Below are 21,885 nucleotides of genomic sequence, written 5' to 3' on the forward strand. Positions count from 1 at the left end.
AAAGTCTCATCTTCCCTCCAACTCCATCCCTTTCTGCCGTCAGAGAGGAGACCATAACCACGGTGGTGAAGAGCCCAAGACAAAGGGGAAGGGTTTCTCCTGCACGTTCTCCTTCAGGTCATTCTCCTTCCCGCTCCCCACGGGTGGAAGTGGCTCCAGAGCCGGTTTACATCTCCAAGGTCAGGCAGCCTGTCCACAGACACGACCAGGAGGCAGCACCAAAGTCTGCTGCTGTGCCCAGGCTTTATGTCACAGAACACAAGGACATGCAAGGGGCAGCGGCGAGAGATGTCGTGGAGAGCACAGTGGAAGAGAAAAAGCCCAAGTGGGTCGAAGTGGAAGAAATAATTGAATTCAAGGTGAAAAAATCACCAAAGCCCACAAGGAAAAGAGGTTCTTCCCCAGTAAAACAAGAGAAAGATGACTCAGGGGTTTTAACATTCACTTTTCCCAGCTCAAGGCCAAAGCGCTCCCCAGAAGATGATCCGAACACAAACAACTCCAACAATAAATTGGTGGAACAGTCAAAATCTCTTCCGAATGAGGGTCTCTCTGAAGGTGACATCCAGCCTCTGGTGTATACAACCGAACAGGAAGGAGCTCAAGTCAGCAGCGAAGAGAGAAACTCCCCATGTGTGTCGGAACAATTAGGAAGTGATTCATTTATGGCTTATGGAACCGAAGGAAAAAGCTGCCCACAGGAAGCACGTGCTGACTACAGGTCAGACGCCGCCTCCCCTCTGCTTGCCTGCGGGGGTGAACCTTTGGTCTTCAGTTTTGGGACAGCTGCTGGAGACCAACACCAAGATCTCTTCTCCCCGGCAAGTGCAGAAGATAAGGAAGAGGTCGATGAAGTGGATGTGTCTTGGCCTGTCAGAGAGGAGGTACCCGAAATAATACAGGACATCCTTCCCGAAGAGGACAACGTCATCGTGGATGAGCCAGAGGAGCTACACACAGATGACATCAGCACACGGGACCGCAAGATTTTAACCCACAACGGCAAACTCTTAACCCTGGAGGATCTGGAGGATTACATCCCTCAAGAAGGAGAGACCTACAGGTGTGAGGATCAGAAGCACACGGTGGAGAAGCCCTGCGAGATCTCCGTGCTTCAGACGGAGATCAACGAGCCGACCATCGGGAAACCGGTGCTGCTGAGCCTGGTCAGGCCCGTGGTGCCCGAGCCTAGGCAGAGATTCTTCAGCCAGTTCGAGGAGCACGTCCCCGGGGGTGTGTTCGTGTCAGCCTCTCGAGTGAGCGCTGTGCAGTCCGTGGGTCCCTCCAGCATCTCCTTCCGCGTGGGCGATCCCCGCGCGGCTCCTCCCGGCCCCTCCTTCACCGTGAAGCCCTCATTCTGCACTGAGGTGCAGCGCTCGGCAGACAACGGGCAGTCCAGCTTTAAAACTGAAGTTTCCACCAGAACCCTCAGCTACGGGACTGTTGGCGAGCCTGTCACCTTGCACATCAGCACAGAAGACCTGTCCCAGAGCTGAGAAGACGCAAGCATAACTTTTAACACCAAAGAGAGCAGCTTTATATTAAAAAAATAGTAACAATAATCAAAATTGTTGTAGGCGAGGGGAATTGATGGCAAAGATTGCGAGGTAACGAGTACAAGGCAATATCTTAGGGGGAAATGTATTTAAATATGATGTGTCAAGCTTTTCCAGTCTTAAAGGGAACAGTCTGTCAGAACAGTTTGTAACTTTAAAAGCTTTCATCTAGGTGAACATGTATCATTCCATAGTGCAGCAGTGATGGGAGGTTTAGGAAAAGCCTGATTCTTCTACCTATGGCAGAAATATAGATGAAGGAGTGTGTTTTTTGTCCATGAACTTAATAATTGTTTCATGTGCCAGTTTATGGTGTGGCGAGGAGGTGAAAGTATCTAAGCTTTTCAGCATCCTTCAGTAGCCCAGGACAGGGGGTATCTCCTGGGCCCAAAAGTTGTGAAGCTTCACTCTGCTTTGACCCTGCTCTACACTTGTGACACCGATTAGCTCTACCAAAATTTCTTCATAAACCTTTCAACACGCACAGTCTGGTTGCATTATTTTAACCTTCTGCCACATAATGAGATATATAGTAAATATTACATATGTAACAGGGATTCAAAGGGCTGCTCAGGCCTTTTGGTTGAAATCCCTGTTTGACTCTAGTCAGTGGTGAGAGTCCCACTGTCATGAGGAAGGAAGAGTTTTGTTGTTCTCTTCTGCTTTAAATGAAAAGGACTATTTTTTCTAAACGACTAATATTTTCAAATCCACTTCCTAGTTGTCTGATAATGTAGGTTTCATTATTCTGCATTCTAGTGTGGTGGATTTACAAACCATATCTTTTGAACTATAATTTAGTTAATGTGCACTGAAAGATTAAAGTGCTGTACAAAATAATTTCTGCACCTGCAAACGAACATTAACAAGTACAAAGAACCACAAATGTGGTCTTTGCCAATAAATATGACTGGATGAGTATTTGTTCTCCTGAATGTGCCAGTGGTGAAACATTCCTGCTAACAGATTGATCCATGATGTCCCTCACATTTGAAAAGAGGAGTTTACCACTGAGCTACGGCAAAATAGCAGGAGCACAAAGACAGATTAAAAAAATAATAATAATAATAAATAAGGAGAAAGAAGAGCTTTACCATAAATACTCAGTTGAAACATAGATCTGCTCCAAATGTATTGGGCTGCCAGTTGCAATTGCATCATATTACTGTAACCAGGAAGGTCGAGATGCCTCGGAGAGGAGCTGACTGTGGAGTTCCTCTGGAGCTTTGCAGAGGGAATGTTGCCTGAGGGGGAGGCTGAGGTGCACTGAGCACAGCCCATCCCTGCTGGCTTCACCAAAAATGGATGTTGCCCAGACCTCCAACAAGCTGCTCTGAAAAGAGATGAGCTCCCAGGCCCAAATCTTGGTGCCGGCTGGAGTCAGGTGGAGCTCATTGATCTCAGCAGGACCCAGCACTGGCCCTCTCTGGTGGCAGATGTGGGGTGAAAAGTCCCCACACCCTGTCCCAGCTCAGCTCGGTAGAAATGTTCTGCAGAAACTATTTTAATTTATGGTTTAGGGAAACCAGAAATGCTCAGCTGAATTTCGAGTGAGGAGAGAGGGTGGAGGGAGTTTCTGCCTTGGGAATGAATGGATGATGTTGGCTCAGTGTTTCCCAGCCAGGTGATATTGAGGAGCTTGTTCTGGAGGCTTGGGGCAATATTCCTGCCAACAGGGACTGAATTCACAAAAGGTGCTTGTAGAAAAGTTATTTCTTTTCCTTCTGCAGCTGCACCTTGTGCTGACTAAAATGAACATGTTGATTTCACAGCCTTTCACTTTTAACATCCACCCAGGATGTTGTGTGCACTACTTTCATGATACAGGATGCTTTTCCAGTGGTGAAGGAAATCAAGCTTCCTTTATGGTACTATCCCATTTTTTATAACACCTCCTTGGTTTATACTGTTTGTTTTATAATGAAGCAATATGATGGATATATATATTAGTGCTTTTTTTCATATATTGCACTCTACATTGGAAAATAACAGACACACAACAGGGAAATGCTTTTGAAGCTAAAAATATTTCTTTTCTTTTGAGCCTGATTCTGATCACAGTTATTCCAGTTTCAGTCTAGAATTATTCCACTGAAGGAAGTGGATTTGATTCAGATTTACAAAGATACTGCTGAGAAAAGAATTTGCCCTGTGATAGTCTTCAAAAAATGCAATATTCAAACAAAAGATAATGAGGGTGTGTAAAGGAATGTGGAGGTTTCCTCCTGCTGTGGTCAACACTCAGGTTTTTCTAAAGAAGTTCTAAGGCTGCACTTCAGATGGTCACAGAAGTATAACCATAGAAGATGGTTATACTTTGATTCATTAGTTCAAAGCAATTAACATCTGTTTACATTTTCTTTTGAAATTTAAGCAAAAGAGAATCAATTGAAGGGAATTTTTTAAATCCTATGCAGGGCTCTGTTCAAAAAGTGAAAGGTTTAAGAGAAGTTCAACACATATATTTTCAAAATATTTTCCTAGAGGTTAAAAATTATGCTTGTAAGTGATTAAACTGTGTAGATAACTAATGAGATGTGTGGGGATTTATTTCCTGTAGGTGAAAAGATACAGCTGTATGAAAGATTTTAATACAACAAATGTTTTACTGAAATTCCTGGAGGTAAATGGGTATTAATAAAGTGGAAACTTCAGTTTGCTTGAGATACAAAAAACAAAAAAAAAAAACACACACAAAAAAATAATTAAATGCAAGATATGCTGTTAGATGCTGAGTTTAAATCAATAAATGTCTTGCATCAGCTGTCACTGAACTCGTTGGTTTTCGGTGTTCTTTGTTACAGCACTTGATATTCCATCAACTCATCCTCTTCTCCTGCTGACTTCAGCAGGAGCTGGGTTGCAATCCCAGAATAATAATGTAGTTTTTAATACTGCATCCTTTTTTATGGACAGTTTCAGGAGTGCTGAAGTGGGAAAAAACCAAAAAAACAAAAAAACAAAACAACAACAAAACAAACTGGTTTTAGGGATATTTCCAACTCAGGAATGATTCACATCCTCTTGGGTCCTTCTCTGAGACCGAACTGGAGCTTCAAAATATATGTCAGCCTTGAGTTCCTGGGGATGGGCTGAAGTTGTGGGGTGGAAAGGCCCAAGGCTTTGAGATTTCAGAGCTGGGAAAGAGGTTGTCCATCACAGGGTGTCATCTCTGTGGTGTTTGTTAGCTCTGTGTGTCTTGGGGGATATTAAAGTTGCTCAGCCTGAATCAGTATCCAGAAGAAGGAAGTGGTGTAGTGTCCCCTGTGCAGGGAGGAAAGTGATGGTATTGGAGCATGGGAGGGCAGTGATTATATACACTATACCTGTATCTCTGCATCTGTGAATGCATTTCCTAACTGAGTGTTTCATGCCTTTGCCATCATTTCACTCACTGGCAGCTGCCCAGCTCACAGGACAGCACCAGCTGGCAGAAATCACAGCAGGAACACCAGAGAATCCAGGCATTTCTCTAGGAAAATACTTAACGTCTTCCAGCCAGCCCAGTGCTGATGAACACTGATGGGCAGTCTGGGACGTCATGTGAGCAAATCTTGCTTTTTTTCCATCAACAACAGATTCAGGAAATAAATATGTTGTTACCATGATGATCATTGAAAACAAAAATCAAGTGGGGTGTCTTCATCCACACATAACCTTCAACTTTATTTTCTCAGGTCTGTCATGGGAATTTAGTTTCTTAAGGCCACGAAAGGAGCAGAATCAAAATCCCCTAAGGGACATGCTTATTAATGTCAATGACATTAAACGAGTCAGAGCTGTCTATTCCAAATGCTCTTATTTTTTTCTCAAACCATGTGATGATTTGAGTTTTCTCTCTTGCTTGGTGAGCAGTCACATCCATGAACGTGATCATTGTCTTAACCTGACCTGAATTTTCTCTGTGCTCTTGATTACGTGGGGGCTTCCCTAGGTATCATCCATCCCTTTGTTGTGCCTCTTCGGGATTTGTGGAAGGTTTATCGAGCAGGAGGAGATTGGGTGAGATGAGCTCCTGCAGTTTGTGATCCCGTCCCAGCCTTCTACACCCAAACCCATCAGAAATATTTAGATACTGTGAAACAGGACAAGCACATCACCCTAGAGAAAGGAGTGGCTTTTCTGCCATACTCTGACGAAAAAGAACAGCCCACCCTTCATTCCCCCGCCCTTCTCTAGAATCTGAGGCTGATTCCTCTTCACTCCTTTCCCTCCCTTGTGAGATAACGTCCTCCTTGCACATGGGGTCTGTACCAGTGCAATGAATTAATTTCCTTGGTCTTGTCCAGGGGTTCTTCCCCCAGAGGGTGCTGGGCACTGCCCAGGCTCCCCAGGGAATGGAAACAGCCCCAAAGCTGCCTGAGCTCCAGGAGTGTTTGGATAACACTCCCAAGAGCAGGGTGGGGTTGTTTGGGTGACTGTGCAGGGCCAGGAGCTGGACTGGATGATCCTGGTGGATCCCTTCTCATTGAGGATATTCTGTGATTCTATGATTATTAAAGTTATTTTTAACAGGCCAATCAATGTCAGGATGAGCTGGGAGATGGATCCTTTGTTCCACTGTCTGGGAACAGCAACTTTCCAAGGCATTTTGTGCCAACCTTCCTATTTCAACTCTCAGCTACATTCCCTCTTGCTGGAATAAGCCTTTCTTCATCAGCTCTCTTCTCCAGGAAGGCAAACTGATACGGTTGCAGATATTTCCATGGGTTGTATGGTGCTACTGTTTTCTTTTTTTTTGCCCTGAAGAGAGAAAAGTTGTTGTTCTTGTCTGTAGGAATGACTTCCCCCCAGTCAGAGACGGAGACTTCCGTGCAAGCCTCGCTCCAGCGCGCGGATCGGGAGATCAAGACAGCCCTGAAAAAACTGATGGACTCGGCGTCCCTGCTGGTGACTCTTCCCCCAGGCATGAGAGCAGATGGTGCCCTTGGTCTTGGCCCTCCCGGGGCTGCTCCTTGCCAGCACCCAGGGCCAGCAGCCAGGCTCTCTGTGGTAGTCCATGAAGCCAGTACCCAAACCCAGGCTGCTGGAGGCCATGGTAGGTTTGGCACGAAGGTGGGAGGTGTCCTCCGGGGAGCTGAGAGGCAGAAAAATATTGAAGGCGCCAGTAATGATGTTTTTAACCTCGTTTTTCTGTGTCGTTGTGTTTTGAGTTGATGAAGAGAGGGCGTTCAGACCCAAAGAAATGGGGAGGGTGGGTTGGGGTTAGGTTGGATCTAAGTTTGGGGCAGATCTTTCTGGAAGCAGGAGGTGTTTGAAAACAATGTCTGAAATAGTTTGGTTCACCACCTGCCCAAAATTAAGCAATAGAGGATTTTTTTTTTCCACCTTTGGACTTTTTCCCTGGTCTTGCTTCAAGTACTTTTGGAGTGAGATCCCTCCTTTACATTCAGAAAAGTCATTTGGGTTTTGATTTGGTGGGGTGGGTAAGGATTGTTGCTTCGATTTTATTATTCACTGTACACAAGCTGGAAATGTCTTTAACATCCAGGACCAATTGTCAGAGACTCTCCAGGGGGTTGGGTGCCTCAAGCTCACCTGCATTTCACTGACCCTGCAGCCTGGACAGACTCCTGGCAGCTTCTATGTGACTAAAACCAACCGTGTATGTGTCTGCGTCTTGCCAGGAGAACAATTCTTTTGTCTTTCTGTTTTTTTTTTTTTTTTAAATCATGGATGAATGACAACCCTTCCACTCTTCCTCTGCTTCTGCCAAAACAACTTGCCTAAGCTGTCTCTGTGTCAAGTCAGAATAACTGCTCTCCACCACTGTTAACTTAAAGGACAATGCTAAATAGCCTGCTACCCTCAAACTCCAGATAATTCCTTTAAAAAATATATATTCTTACTTAAAACTTAACAAGAATAAGAGCTGTTCGTGGAATCAGACCCAAAATAGCAGCATAAAAAAATTCAGGGCTTCAAAACCTTTTTTTCCTTTCTAGTCAGAAATATCTTTGGAAATAATCCTCTGGTGGAGTGGGATGACTCAAAAATCCTAAGTAAAATGTCACCTAGCAGATTATTTCTTCAGTCACAGCTAAAGAGAAAATACAATAACGAATAAGATGGTTTGGCAGGTCTTTCATCTGAGCAAAACTAAATGTGTTATGGGAATTATTTTAATCAGATGGAGACTTGACACTTCTCCTTAGATCACATGCCTTAAATAAAGAGGAGGTAAATATTTCAATAGTGCTAGTGAGAGGAAAGTACAGTCCCACAACCTGGGATCTCTGATCCAGTAATTCCTTGAATAACCATGTTTTCCACCTCAATGGAGCTGTTTTATGTGATTTCCAGAAGCAGCTGCTCTTTTCCAAAACCAGCCAGCACCAACCTTTAAAGCACTCCCTAAAATATTCCAACCTGCTGGGTAGAAGACTCCCCTGGATTTAACCTTTTCTCCTTAAATGAGAAAGGAGATAATGCACTTTGTCCTACAGTGTAATTCCAATGGTCAATATCAAAGGACAATCAGGTACTTTTGGAATGCGAGATCAAACCAGGTTTTGAAGATATATCTGATAAAATAATTAATAATAAAAGAGGAAAAATAACAGAAATGGCCATCAAGCTGCACCATCTTTTGGTTTCATCAAGTCCCAGACACCAAACCTTGTTCTGGTGTAACTTAGAGCTGTACAAGGACATTTCCCAGTGGAGGTGCAGCAATGCTGATGCTGAAACATCACCAGGTCCTCTGTAAGAGTCCACATTACCTCCATGTCAATCATATCCTCAGCCAGGACCTGCTTTGACCACAAGTCCACATCAATGGGAGCTCACTCGTGTCCCTGATGCTGTCTGTGATCACAGCAGTGAGTCAGGAGCTGTTCTGATGCAAAGCTGAATGGAAGAGCTCATGTGGACAAAGATTTTACTGGAATGCATTTCAGTGGTGGACTTGGCAGTGCTGATGGCTGGGTTTGTTTTTAATGGTCTTTTTCAACCTGGATGGTTCTGTGATTCTGTGACTTCCTCACAGCCATGAGCTGGAACTCAAACACAGTTAAATTATCTCCTATAAAAGCTGTGTGAACCCACACTATCCTTCCAGCTGACCTATTTCTCCCTGTCCCCACCAATGCCATTCCCACCTCTGTCTGTGTGTATTTCCTTACAGAGCAGTCAGCTGAGCCCAGTCAGCCAAGTGCCTCCACTCTGGTGTTGTCCAACGCCTTTGCTTTGTCTGCTCTTTGCAAAAATGCCAAATTCTCCTCTAACCTTCAGTGGCTGCGCCCAGCTGAGGTCGGGTGGACTCAATTCTGGCACCAGGCACACCAGAGATGGCTCCAAAGGTTGGCTCTGGGTTTCAGGTGTGGTCTCATGGGTGGCTCTCATGTCTAACTTGCCCAATTTCTGCTGGCAGCCGAAGCACAGAGGCAGGTTCCAGCTGAAGAACCAGGGGTTCCAAAGCCCAGCCCTGCTCCTTCCAGGGAAGAGGAGGCTGCTGGAGGTGAAAGCACTCGGGAACACACTGTTCCCATCGACAGGTAAGTACCCACCTCCACGTATCCAGGTAACACACGTGGGTTTCCGAATGGGGAAGACTTTGGTGCAAGAAAATTAAGTCCTATGTGGTGCACTTGAACAGTTTCTTGTAGGTTTGTCATTCTCAGAATCCTGGTTGTAATGGGTAAACTGCACCACCTAATTAGTGGCTTGTTTTCATTTTCTTCTGTCTTCACTCAGAGTCAGGATTAAAAACACAAAGTAGACTAATTTTTCACATTTAAACTTGGTTGTTTATTAAATCTTATCTAAAGTACAGAGAGTTCTGCAACACTTCTAGCTACTGGCTAAAAGTGAGCAAAATGGAGAGAAATCCAGCTAGTTACAAGGTCTTTTGAAGCTAAACAGTCCCATAAAGAACTAACACCTCTATTATTTATACTTTTGACCCAATAACCAAACTCCTGTGATTCGCAGGGCAGCACTAACTGTCCAACCAGAACCTACTGCCTGAAATCATGAAGAAGGAGGAAAAAGACAGAGACAACTCCCAAGAATCTCCATCTTGTCCCATACCTATTAGTGTATTCTAAAAATTCCAAATTCAAAACCCTTCACCATGTGAAATCACGCACTTCTATTTAACTACACACCAGTGATTCTATCTCCATCACTCAATTTTGGGATCCTTCTCCAAGCCCTCAGGTCAAAAGCAGTGTTCCCCTGGGGCTCAGTGTCAGAAAGCACAGGAAGCTCAAAAATCCCAGGTTTCTGGGTTCCAACACCTGGTGACAATGCTTTGTCAAAGAAGGGTAAAAAAAGGCTGGAGATAAATTAACCCCACCCCACCCCCCCACCCCCCGAAACCAAAATTCTTCCTATATTAATTTTAAGCACATCGCTCTTTGTCTGCTGGTTAAACAGATCATTGGCAGGGTGTAATCCTGCACCTCCTGTATGTGGCTATGCCATGATCTTTTCTCTTGGGTTTGTTGAAAGGACGTCCCCAGATGCAGGGGCAGGAGGCTGGTACAGGAGAGAAGGAGACGTGGTCTGGGATGTGCACAGTGAAGTTTATATCGAGACCACAGAAAGAACTCGTGTGTATAAGACTGAGGAGAAGATTCCAACAAGTAAGAAATCCTGTTTTCCTTTCCCAATCCCATGATTGTCACTGTCTTCTCTTTTGGTAACCATTCCCGACTGGTTTTCTTTTAAATATTAAGATTTTTTTTTTTTTGAGTTGTAGCTGTTTATTAAACAAAAATATTAGCTAAGTGTGAAGACAAGAAGCCTAAAAGTAATGCCAGCATGAATAACCCCAAATATATTGCTGTTGTACCTCTTGATTTGACTCTAAACTACTGTTACATCCTAAGTGGCCTGTCCTATAAATCCCAGTGAGTAATTCCACCTCTGCCAGCACTCTGGGAAAGAAGTTCCAGTGCTGTGTGTGCAGCAAATGCTCTTTTCTGACCAGGTCCTCCCTACATGCAAGTGACAATAGAGGATGTGCAGGTGAACTCTGGGGAACGTGCCAAATTCCAGGCAGTCATTGAAGGAACCCCTGAGCCCACAGTTTTGTGGTTTAAGGTGAGTGCAGACTCCTCTGAGGGTGAGGACCATGGCAAGGACTGTAGGGCACTATTCCACAGGGAATTCCATCTGCTCTTCGACCCTGCATCGTGTCTGTAGGGTCTGTGGAACCAGCTGCTCTCACTGAACCACCACCTGTGCATCCCACCCCGTGCTGTCACCCTGTCACCCTGGATCCTTTTGCAGAGACAGCAACCAAGATGGTTTTGGGGACCAAAAAGAGCAAGAAGAGAAATTGTTTCTACCTGACTGCCACTGAGATGTGAGCTGCAGTTTGGGGGCTGGAATGGGACTGAGTTGTTTATCCCAATTGTCAGTGGGACTTCCAGGCTCTGTATCTTTGCTGCAACTACTTAGTAAAATCAGTGTGACTAAGGACAATGAACATCCCAGAGAAAGGAGAGAAATGATTCATTATTCCTCAAAATATTGTTGTCATATCTTGCTAGAGCCTCCCTTCCAGGCTAAATAGTCCCAACCTGCTGTCGATCCTCATCCAGAAGTTCTTACAGAGGACACTGCTGATGATGTACCAAATAGTACCACACCAAGGGCAAACCAAACATTTATCAAATGTTGCTTTGTGTCTTATCCTTCATTTCTTCCCTAATAATTTCTAGTGCCTTTTAGCTCCCACCAAACACTGACCTGATTTATTCTAACTTAAATTTTTGTTGCAGTTTAAAAAGGAAAAGCTCAGAAACAGAGATTGTATGTGGGGAAACAGGATTGCATCATTTTATATTTGGGGTATTATATATATATATACACTGTATTATATATTTTTTGTCTTGCATTTTACTGCCATAGGGACCTTTTGCAAATGCTCACAATCACACACACTCCATCCTGCCCCTTTCCTCATAGCATTTATGAATGTACAGAATATTCTGTGATTTATGAATATACAGAATCACAGGGCCATTAAGTTTGCAAAGAGCTCCGAGATCACTGAGTCCAGCCTCTGACAGAACACCACCTTGTCAACCAGAGCCACATCCAGTTGTTTCTTGAACATTTCCAGGGATGGTGACTCCACCACTCCCCCGGGCAGCATTTTCTCTGTGAGGTTTGCTCACATAAATAGTCTGTGCTGTAGCTCTGCTCCCATATTTTGCTGCTTCAAGAGCAGAAACATCTGTTTCCATCTTAGCTTTTCCAGTACCAAAATGTCATTTCCTTCCCTCAGGGCACTTCACTGCTGATAGACAGTGACAGGGTCCATCAGGGGAAGGAAGGAACAACGTATTTCTTAATTGTGGACAATGCTGCCTTGGAAGATGGTGGTGTTTATACCTGCATTGCCAAAAATGCAGGAGGAGAGGTTTTGTGCAAAGCTGAGCTCGTCGTACGTGAAGGTAATGACATCCACTCACCTGGGAAGGGAGTGCCACCCTGACACCTGGGAAGGCAATGCCACCCTCTCACCTGCACAGGCAATGCCATTCTCACACCTGTACAGGAAATGCCACCCTCACACCTGCACAGGCAATGCCACCCTCTCACCTGCACAGACAATGCCACCCTCACACCTGCACAGGCAATGCCACCCTCTCACCTGCAGGAGTTGCCTCCCCTGCCATGGTAGCATTTAATTTGTTGCAGTCATGTTCTGGTACCTGTATGGAATCTGTTCTGTATTCCAATTATACATGGCAGGATCCAGGATAAAAGCAATTCACAAAATCCCAAAATGGTTTGGGTTGGAAAGAAGCATAAAGACCCTCTAATAGCAACCCCCTGCCATGGGCAGGGATACCTTCTACTATCCCAGGTTCCTCCAAACCTCATCCAACCTGGCCCTGAACACTTCCAGGGATGGGGCAGCCATTTCTCTGGGCATCCCCAAAGTTCATTTTGACATGTTCTATTACCAAATAACTCCACTTAATTCTCCTTAGAAGTTTAGAAGACCCCTCTAATTTTTCCTGCCTTAAATTGTCCTGTAATAACTTTGCACACTATTAGCAAAGCATTGTCTGAGTATTTACCCTTATATTTTCCCTCATTTCCAAAGCTAAGAAAGACCAAGAAGGAAAGAAAGTGGCCACCAGGAGAAAGCTGCACTCCCATTATGAGGTTAAGCAGGAGATTGGAAGGTAAATGAATTTTCCAACTCTACAGCATCACTGCCAGGGAATATCTCATTGCCCATCTGAGCTGCTGAGGCAGAGGTGGGTCCTGAAAAGTCTGAAAAGTTGGAAAGAAAAGTAAAGACAGAAGTGGGAGGTCACTTCAAGGTATGCTGGGGCAGCTCCAACCAGAAAAAAAACCATCCAAAGGCTCACAGATCAGTGCCTGGATGTGGTTTCTTGGCAACGGGAGCATCCCAAGCCCATCACACCGGGTCTGCCCGAGGGATGCGACAGCACCAGCCTTTGCAACTGCAGCAGCTTTTCCCATGATGGGAACACGCTGCTTCCCTTTGGAGACAGCCAGGAGAGGGCAACAGCACCTCACACACAGCAAAATGAAATTCCCGTGCTGGAGAACTGCAGCACCGAGCAGCAGGGAGCTGCCAAAGGCCAGGGTGTGGGAGAATCTCTGCCCAGGTCTGATCAGGGCTTGCCTGTCCTTCGGTTCCTGCACAGGGGATGCTTCAGCTTCGTGAAACGGGTGGTGCACAAAGGGAACAGGGTGTCCTGTGCTGCCAAATTCATCCCTCTGCGGAGCAAAACCAGGTCTCGAGCTCATCAGGAGAGGGATATTCTTGCCTCTCTGTCCCATGACAGAATTACCAGGCTCCTGGATGAGTTTGAAACACGAAAAACACTGATTTTGATTCTGGAGTTGTATCCTTTTTTTGTGCAGTTGTCTGAAGAGTCTGGGAAGTACTGGGTGGAGCTCATTTATTAATTATCTAAGCAATTCAATTTTGTTTTTTCCTGAGAGAAAAAGGACACACACAATCCTTCTCTGCACTGCAGGATAGCACAGCTCTGTAGAGAGCTCCACTGCAGTCCTCAGCTTCTGCTGGGTGAGAAAAATCAGACTTGTATATACAAGGGTGAAGGAGATGCTAAGCACCGAAATTATTTTCTGAAACATCTGGAAGTTATGAGCTCTCTTTCTCTGAGACCCAGTCTGGATGAGCATGAGGGAAATGCAGAACAGAAACCCCAAAATCAGCAGGTAGATTTTAGCAGAAGTGATTCCAGGTTTTGAGCAGCCCAGTTCAGCAGGGACTCTGCTGCAGCAGAGACTTTCATGATGATCCCATTGATGACATCACCTCCTGAATTTTGTTGTTGGCTGGAGGGAGATGGTTCCACAGTCAAAATAAGCTTTTCCACGTGGTTCTGTTGTCCCTTAATTCCACTGTCAGATGCTCCAATGAAGAGCTCCTGGACCGACTATTCAAGAAGAGCGTGGTCACTGAAGCTGAGGTAACTTCTCATTTGAAAGCCCAGAGTTGGTTCTCTCTGCATTTTCCTTTTGGAATGTGAGAAATGTCTTTGAACCAGTGATGATCTATCAAAGCAGAATCAGCCTTTACAATGTGTTCCTACCAACTCTCATTGCTAGTTGGGTTTCTTTGGGGAATAACTACAAACAGCCTGTGGGTTTGGCCACCAGCATTGCATTCAGCCTAAAAAAAAGATTATATTCGCTCTGTTGTTATAATTTGTTTGCTTTGCCATTTGCTTTACTTTGTCATCTGGAGCTCCTATCTCCACTTACTTAATGCCACTTTATCCCCTTGCAACTGTATTCCATCTACTCCCTTTCTGTCTTCAAAAGAAAAGCTGAAATTATGGTTTCTAAGAGATTTTTTTACATCCTTGGTGCTAGAAGTTCAAAATGTTTCAGGTCTCCCATCAAGTAGCCTGGTATCCAATATTTATTGGTAAAATCAACTATTTATTTTTTAGAAATTCTCAGAGGGAAACATCATAGAATGGTTTGGATTGGGACAGACCATTAAAGATCAAATCTTGGTGCAATCAGGGACTCTTCTTTTTACTCTCCCTGTTTAATAATTGTTTATTTATTAATTGTTTAACAATTGACTCAATTCTTAGGTCAAACTGTACATCAAGCAAATTTTGGAAGGAATCAGGTATCTTCATGACCACAACATCCTTCATTTGGACATCAAGGTAATGAGCAATGACCAGTCTGGCTTCTCCCAGCCTCTTCTTGGCCAGGGATTGGGCGTTCTCTGAACTATTCTCACAACTGAAAATACTCCCTGCTCTAAAGAAAAATCCTTTTTTTTTTTTTTTTTCATTCAACAGCCACTGAATATCCTCATGGTTTATCCTGAGAGGGAAGACCTGAAGATCTGTGACTTTGGATTTGCCCAGAGGATCACACCCGTGGAGCCTCAGTACAGCAAATACGGCTCTCCAGAGTTTGTTGCCCCAGAAATTGTTTCCCAGTCACCAGTGTCAAAAGCAACTGATATCTGGTAATCTCTCCTTTTCCCAAAAAGCTTTTCCAGGCCCTCAATGGCCTGAATTTCCATTAGCTGTTAATTAGTAAATGGAGCAGTGAAAATAACACAGGAAAGTGAAAGTGATCACTGACACTCCAAAAGCCATCAAGGCTCTTTAAAGCTCCTCCTGTCTAATTCTTTTTTCAACCATAATTGAACTCTGCTAATTAATGCAAAGGAGCATCTTAGAGGAGATGATCTCTATTCCAGGCAGCAACTAGAGGGAATGATCTTAAAGGGCCTTCTAGAAAAATGCAAACAAAATAAATAAATAAATAAAAAGAAATATTTTGAGGCTTTTCCTCTATCTGTGCTTTAAAAATGAAGGATTGCTTGAGAACAATTTTTAAAAATACTGATTGGGAAAAATTAAGGGGAAAAAAAAAGCTTTTGGGATTTACTGTCCTTGAAAGGTGATGAGAAGGTGATCTTGCTGTTCCAGGGTGTCTAGTGGCAGGAAAAGGGGCTTGAGAAGAATGGTAAAAAAGTGATAAAAATGACATTTATGTTTCCTCTCTCCTCAGGGCCATCGGAGTCATCACGTATTTAAGGTAAATAAATCTTGGAAAAAATTCCCTCAATAACCTTTTGTCCATCAGAGCCCTCCAGTACATTCAGGTGAGGAGGGATCTGAGTGGAGCATTCAGTCCTTCCATAATAAAGACAATTTATTTTGTGGTTTCTTCCTTTTCTGGTTGCTCCTTACAAACATTGCAGGACCCAGGCACGGAGCCCCTCAAGTATTTAAAAACCCCATGTAAGCATCTGTGCTTCTGTCATTTGAACAGAAAACAGAAACCTAAAACCTATCTCTTTCCATTTTTTGGTGTTCAATAAATAAGCCTGACGTGCAAGTCTCCATTTGCTGGGGAGAACGACAGGAAAACTCTCCTGAATATCCAGAACGGGGAGATTTCGTGGACCATTCCTGATGTTGTTCACTTGAGTGAAGATGCAAAGGACTTCATGAAGGGGATCCTGCAGCAGCAGCCCAAGTGAGTGCCCTCCTGTGCCTCCCTCTGTGCAGAGCTGTTGGTGTCTCAGCAGGCACATCCCAGCTCATCATTTGGTTTGAAAAGCAGAAAGCTGAGTGAGATGTGGTGCACTTTGCCCTAATTCTTCTGTATTATTCCCCATTACCCAACCCACAACTCGGATATTTGCCAAAATTGGCCTCTCTCTGGTGTGGTAATGTCCTTGCTCCCTGCCTCCTCCAGGCTGAGGAGTTTCTGGAATGACACAGATGAGGGGGAAGAGCATAGGGGGAGTTATGTGAGTATGAAATAACATTGACCACATTCATTAAGCAATTTAAAGTACAAAAGTTGGCTTGAAGGCATATTTACAAGAACTTGATTTTAATATCATTTTTGTTCTTTCTGCCTGCTGCCAAAGCTATTTTCACTCTGGCCATCTAAACTGGCAAAGTCACTCTCAGAGCTGCTCTGGACACCCTTGAACCCCTGCAGAGAGCCATGAGCTCTTCCTGAGCATCTGTGGGGACAGTGAGACTGAAAAATGAGGATGTTTTCCCCTCAGGGGAAGGAAACCTTGAGTTGGAAGCTGCTGTGTCTTTTGGGCTTCTGGGCTCCAGATCAGCATCCCAAGGGCACACCCGGAGTGCTCGAGGGTGTCTGCATGCAGCAGCACCTTCAGCAAGATCAGTGATTGCTGTTGGAGGTGATTTCCTGCTAAAATGCCAATCTGTTCTCTTCCCAGATCCAGGCCCAGTGCTTTGGACTGTCTTTCCCACAAATGGTTCATGGTAAGTTTGTCCTGGTCCTTCATTAGACAGTTTTCCCTAATATCCAATCTAAACCTCCCTGGTGCAACCTGAGGCCATTCCCTCTTGATCCACCACGTCACTACAGAAAGGAAACTGGCCTTAAAGACCAAAGTTATGGTTTATATTCCAAAGCCTTAAATCACTAAGGAAAAGAGTTAAAAAAATAACAACAGCAAAAAGGATTTAATGACAGGTATTGAACAGGGCTTGATTTAATCACTGAAAAGCTGCAATTTAACTATGAAAGGACTGCAGCATTTGATCTACTGTAACCTTTCTAAATTAAACAACTGTGTAAAGAGAGTAAATTGTGTAAAGAAATCTAAAAGACACCCACAAAAACTTCTCAAGAAATGAAATCAGGATTTTTTAACCAAATATTTTCCTCTCCTTCCACCTGGCAGCACAATGTCCCTCTTGAAGCAGCTCATTTCATTAACACCAAACAGCTCAAATTCATTGTGGCTCGGAGCAAGTGGCAGGTGAGTTGCCCCTAATCTCTGTTGATTCTGTTTAGTTATATCCATTTTAAATTGCATTTGAAACTGAAAATCTTTTGGGCTAGGACAGCAAGCTCAGCAGAGATCTGGGCATGGCTGGAAGAAGCCCAGGAGAGATGGATGTGTCAGGAATTAATTATCTAGGCTTTCACTGCCTGGAAACTCATACAGGTGCCTGTAAGACACAAGGTTGTGTCCGAGTTAGGTGCCTTTGCAATTGGAGCTGAATTACAGACAGGTGCCAAGAAAATGCTTTTCCTGAAGTTTTCTCTCAAATAATTGGATTGATTGCCTTCTGACCACGCCAGTTTCTCTCTGCTGGCTGGAAGGAGAGTTCCAGTTTCAACTGGGATGCCTCACATGGCAGAATTTAGAGCAGAGGAATCCCATCTCCCACACTTGGTAGGTCTTCTGCTGGCCTAAGTCACTGTAGGTTGCATTGCAGTCAAAGGATTTAAAGCCATTTACTTCAGCGAGTCTCTCCTCTGACTTTTTTCCACCAAAAAAATCCTTTCCATCTGTTTTGAGTGGCCAGATTGGCTTTGGAAATCTTGAACAGAGTCCTGTTTCCCCCAGTCACAAGAGCAGGTGTGTCCCTGATGTCCATTTAATTTCATGTCAGTGAATGAGGGAAGAGGAAGGTTTGGAGAGAAAATGAGGCCTGGATTGGTGACATGTGCTGAGGGTGGCAGTGTCTAATCAGACTCACGGGTGTGGTGTTTAGGGGTGCAGGAGTTCATGTTGGTGTCTTTGCTTTCCACACTCCCACCGTGCTGTGCTTTGTCTCCTTTTCCTTCCCAGCGCTCCCTGATGTGCTACAAATCCATCCTGGTGATGAGGTCCATCCCAGAAATCCTCGAAAGGACCCATGACAACAGCTCCCTGGCCATCTCCCGACACCTCATTGAGGAGAGCACTTCCTCCAGCACCAGTGGCTCCTCTTCAGACAACGAGAACTCAAATTTCCCTGAAAAGAGGCACTTTGGATCCACCCCTGAACTGCACTTGCCTGTATTTGATGCCCCGAGCCATCCCCAGCCTCTGAAATGTGCAAGTGAACGGGAGCACTCCAAAAGCTCCATCCCTCCAGTAAAACCCATGAGGAGGAAATATGCTTCGATGAAAGCTGAGGTGGGGGACAAATCACCCACAGAAAGCAAAGAGCTCATGGCAAGTATCTTACAGGAGAAAGAGGAGGGGCTTCTTCGGGAAGGAGCATCCCAAAAGAGTGACACTGCTGAGCCTTCATCTCTGAGGGCTTCCACAGAAAGCACATCGTTTCTGCATCAGAAAGAAAAACCAGAACCATCTTTATCTGAAAAGGACAGGATTGAAAAGGCAGGGGATGGGACAGAAAAGCCATCTGCCTGTGTTCCCAGGCAGAGTGTCATTAAAAGCACCTTCTACAGCCAAGCAACTGAGCTGCCTGCAAGGCCACCTTCCTCACCAGGCAGAGAGCTCAGGAGGCACCTGGACAGAGCCAGAAGGACTTTCCGGAAGGCTGGCTATTCCAAGGTGCCACTCAGTGGCCTCCGTGAGCCCCTCCTGGAGCAGTTTGAACTGGAAGAGGAGGAAGAAGGAGGAGATGATCGCAGGGAAAGTCTGCTGGGATCCTTGACCAAATCTGCATCGTTTGACACTGCCAGGAAGCCACCACACCCTGCCATTGCCGGTGCCAGCCGCAGCCGTTCCCTGGATGAATACAGGCTGAGAGCCTCCAGATCCTTGAGGGAGCAGGATATTTTGGAGGAGGACTGCGATGTATTATCGCAGGAGAGCTGTCCTGAAGGCAGTGATCACTGTGACACCTCCACAGGGCCTGGCAAGGGATGTTCTGTGGGCACAGCAGAGCAAGGGGACATCAGGAGAGTCAGCAAGGATTGCTCAGGAGGGAAGCCCTCTCCCTCCACACACTGTGAGGGGAATGGGTGCCCACCTGCTCTTATACAGGTAGAGGGACTTCCGGTGTCACCTCAGAGGAGTGAGAATAGGAAGCGTTTACTGAAGAAGTCAAAAGCCACTGAGATTGAGGAGGACGTTGAATATTTGGAAGGCAAAAACCCCATTCCAACTGCCCAGTGCTCAGATGTAACAGCACCAACAGCTCCAAAACACGAGAGCATGGAGGGTAGATCTGCCTCTGGCTGTGCCTCTGACTCTGCTTTTCAGGAGGGCAAAGAGTCCATTTCAACCCTCACAGAGTCAGAGACCACCCCAAAGTCATCTCCTCCGAGTGAGGGAGGTGTGTGTCTGCCCCAGGAGTCTGCTCCCACCAACACCCACCCAGAGCTAACAGGTGGAAGCCTGCTTATCAAAAGGATAGCCCCAGCCCCACCTTGGAAAGACAAAAGGCAGAAACATTCAGATGAAAAGACTTCTGCTCATGGCACTGCTGAATCTGAGCTCATGGAGCAGGAAAGCTCTGCTGTTCCAACAGAACAAAGAGGAACTGATTCAATTCCAGTATGTAAAGAAAAAAGTGAGGAAATTCCTGGAAAAAGTGTTCCAGCAGCTACTGTTGGGCTGGGGAAACAGCCAGGTACCCTCACAGCTGGTGAAGGTGTTCCTCAGAAGCTGAAGACCCCTAAAGATGTGAGATCTGCTGTCCTGGAAGATGCAGAAGCAGCTGTTACAGGAACCACTCCACCATCAGCCCACGGTGATGAAGGCCAAGCACACAAGCAGGCTCCTGTTCACTTAGACACAGCATCAGCTGTCGTGAAGGGACAGCAACTCGCTGTTCCCAAAATCCCACCACCAGGATCAGTGCCAGCTCTGGTCTCTGACGGAGCACAGCAGGCTCTCAGCAAGGAGGAACTTGCTGCACTGAGGAGTAAAAGCTCATCTGTCACAGAGGTTGTTTCCAGTTTGGCCCATGAAGGAGCTGGACCCCAGAAGGCTCCTGAAGGCCATGGCTCAGAGCCTGCTGCTCTGGAGAGCACACACCCGGCCAGAGCTGCATCCTCCCAAAGCACTGTCCTCCCTCAAGAACATCCAGAGGTGTCAGTTCACAGTGAGATCAGATCTGTTGTGACAACAAGTGGGAGCCAAGCAGCTGGACAAGCTGTGGCTGCTCCCTTCCCCAAGGCTGGACTCGAGGTGTTAGAGCAGCACAGGGATGGGATTTCGGATGGTCTGGAGAGTGGCAGTTCAGGTGCTTTAACTGCTTCACAACCAGAAGTTGCTCCAGCTTCAGCCTATGAACTGGAATATGAGGAATATGCAGAGGTTAGTGGTGAGGGTGGAGGCATTGCCTTAGGAAGTGGAAGATGTGATGCTGGAACAGCTGTCCCACCGCTGCTCCGCAGGGATCACGGTCGGGAGCTGCCACACCACAGATCTTCCTTCTACAGTGACGAGGAGTCTGCCGTGCTGGAGGGCTTAGTGGATGAGATGGTTTCCCTCTCTGAAGAGATGAATGTTTGGGCAGAGTCGGTTTCTGGAGAGAAGGGAAGCAGGAAGCACATTTCTCCTCACAGAGAGATGTTCTACAAAGGCAGCCAGGCACACCTGGACACCTCCTCCCCTTCCATCCAACAGGATAGAAGAGGAGAAGTCACTGAGCAGGATGGCCTTGCAGAACACTACCTTGCTGTGAGCGAGGAGCCAGGAGTCCTGGAAGAGCAGGGAGCACAGACAGTTCCTCACGAATGTGAGCACCTGGAGGACTTGGCATTTGAGACCTCCCCTTCCAGCCCAGACAGCGTTTCCTCCACAGAGAGCCTGGACACTGCAAACAGACCCTTCCACGTGCCAGTGGTCAAGGACGCTGGCAAACACCCAGAAGTTTCTCTGGTGAAAATCAAAGACCTGTCAGATGAAACACCCAGCCCTGGCAGCGGCCCCCAAAAATTTGACATCTCGGAAGTGGAGCCTGCCTATTTGAATTTCTCAGATTTGTACGACATTGTCTATTTTCCATTTGAGTTTCTGAGCTATAAGAAGCCTTCACCCAAACCAGTTCCTAGACGGTTTATGCTTCTTGGTGAAAGGGCAAGGTCCCCTCCTGCAGGACATCTCCATAAGGATAAAAGACTGTGCATCAGAGAACAGGAAGACAAGAATAGGAAGAACCGTTTGGAAATATCCGAGGATTCAAAAGCAGCTAACTTATTAGCCATGGGGAAAGGGGAAGTGGGCCATAAAGAAATGTATAGCTCCCAAAAGGATTCCAGTGGGAAACAGAAAAGCTCCTTCCACACCAAGCCTGGACTCTTTAAGCCATATGCAAGATCTCATTCTGTGGAGCAGTCGGTGGAGCAGAGTCTGAAGAAGAAAGTAAAAGCTTCTGTTGCCCATATTTCAAGAATCCTAAAAGGAAAGACATCTCCTGAGCCAGAGGAAGGTAATTATCTCACTTTGTTCCTTCACAGACTTGCTGCTGTAACTGGGCTCTGCTAAAGCTGCCTTTTTCTTTTTCCCCAGCATATTTGAAGCTGTGGTTAGACTGGGATTGCAAATCTGGCCATGGCAGGTTCTGAAATCAGTAGTCTCCACCATCAGGTCTCTCTTAGTGGCTGGCTTCTGTGCAGAGTCAGCTGGGTTAATCCACTG

At 45.6% G+C, this 21,885-nt stretch overlaps 1 protein-coding gene across 1 annotated transcript in view; it reads left to right on the forward strand.

Moving 5' to 3' along the window:
* Window positions 1-21,885, forward strand: part of OBSCN (obscurin, cytoskeletal calmodulin and titin-interacting RhoGEF) — a 163,809-nt gene that overhangs the window by 131,737 nt on the left and 10,187 nt on the right. Inside the window, 16 exon segments of the mRNA XM_062505854.1 lie at window positions 6,334-6,486; window positions 6,526-6,594; window positions 8,929-9,052; window positions 10,011-10,144; window positions 10,492-10,604; window positions 11,797-11,965; window positions 12,625-12,706; window positions 13,199-13,399; window positions 13,933-13,993; window positions 14,630-14,707; window positions 14,846-15,018; window positions 15,570-15,596; window positions 15,888-16,040; window positions 16,765-16,810; window positions 17,236-17,313; window positions 18,133-21,676. Coding sequence (XP_062361838.1) covers window positions 6,334-6,486; window positions 6,526-6,594; window positions 8,929-9,052; window positions 10,011-10,144; window positions 10,492-10,604; window positions 11,797-11,965; window positions 12,625-12,706; window positions 13,199-13,399; window positions 13,933-13,993; window positions 14,630-14,707; window positions 14,846-15,018; window positions 15,570-15,596; window positions 15,888-16,040; window positions 16,765-16,810; window positions 17,236-17,313; window positions 18,133-21,676 — 5,205 coding nt within the window.

Source organism: Cinclus cinclus, chromosome 1 (genome assembly GCF_963662255.1).
Source record: "Cinclus cinclus chromosome 1, bCinCin1.1, whole genome shotgun sequence".
Taxonomy (NCBI): Eukaryota; Metazoa; Chordata; class Aves; order Passeriformes; family Cinclidae; genus Cinclus; species Cinclus cinclus.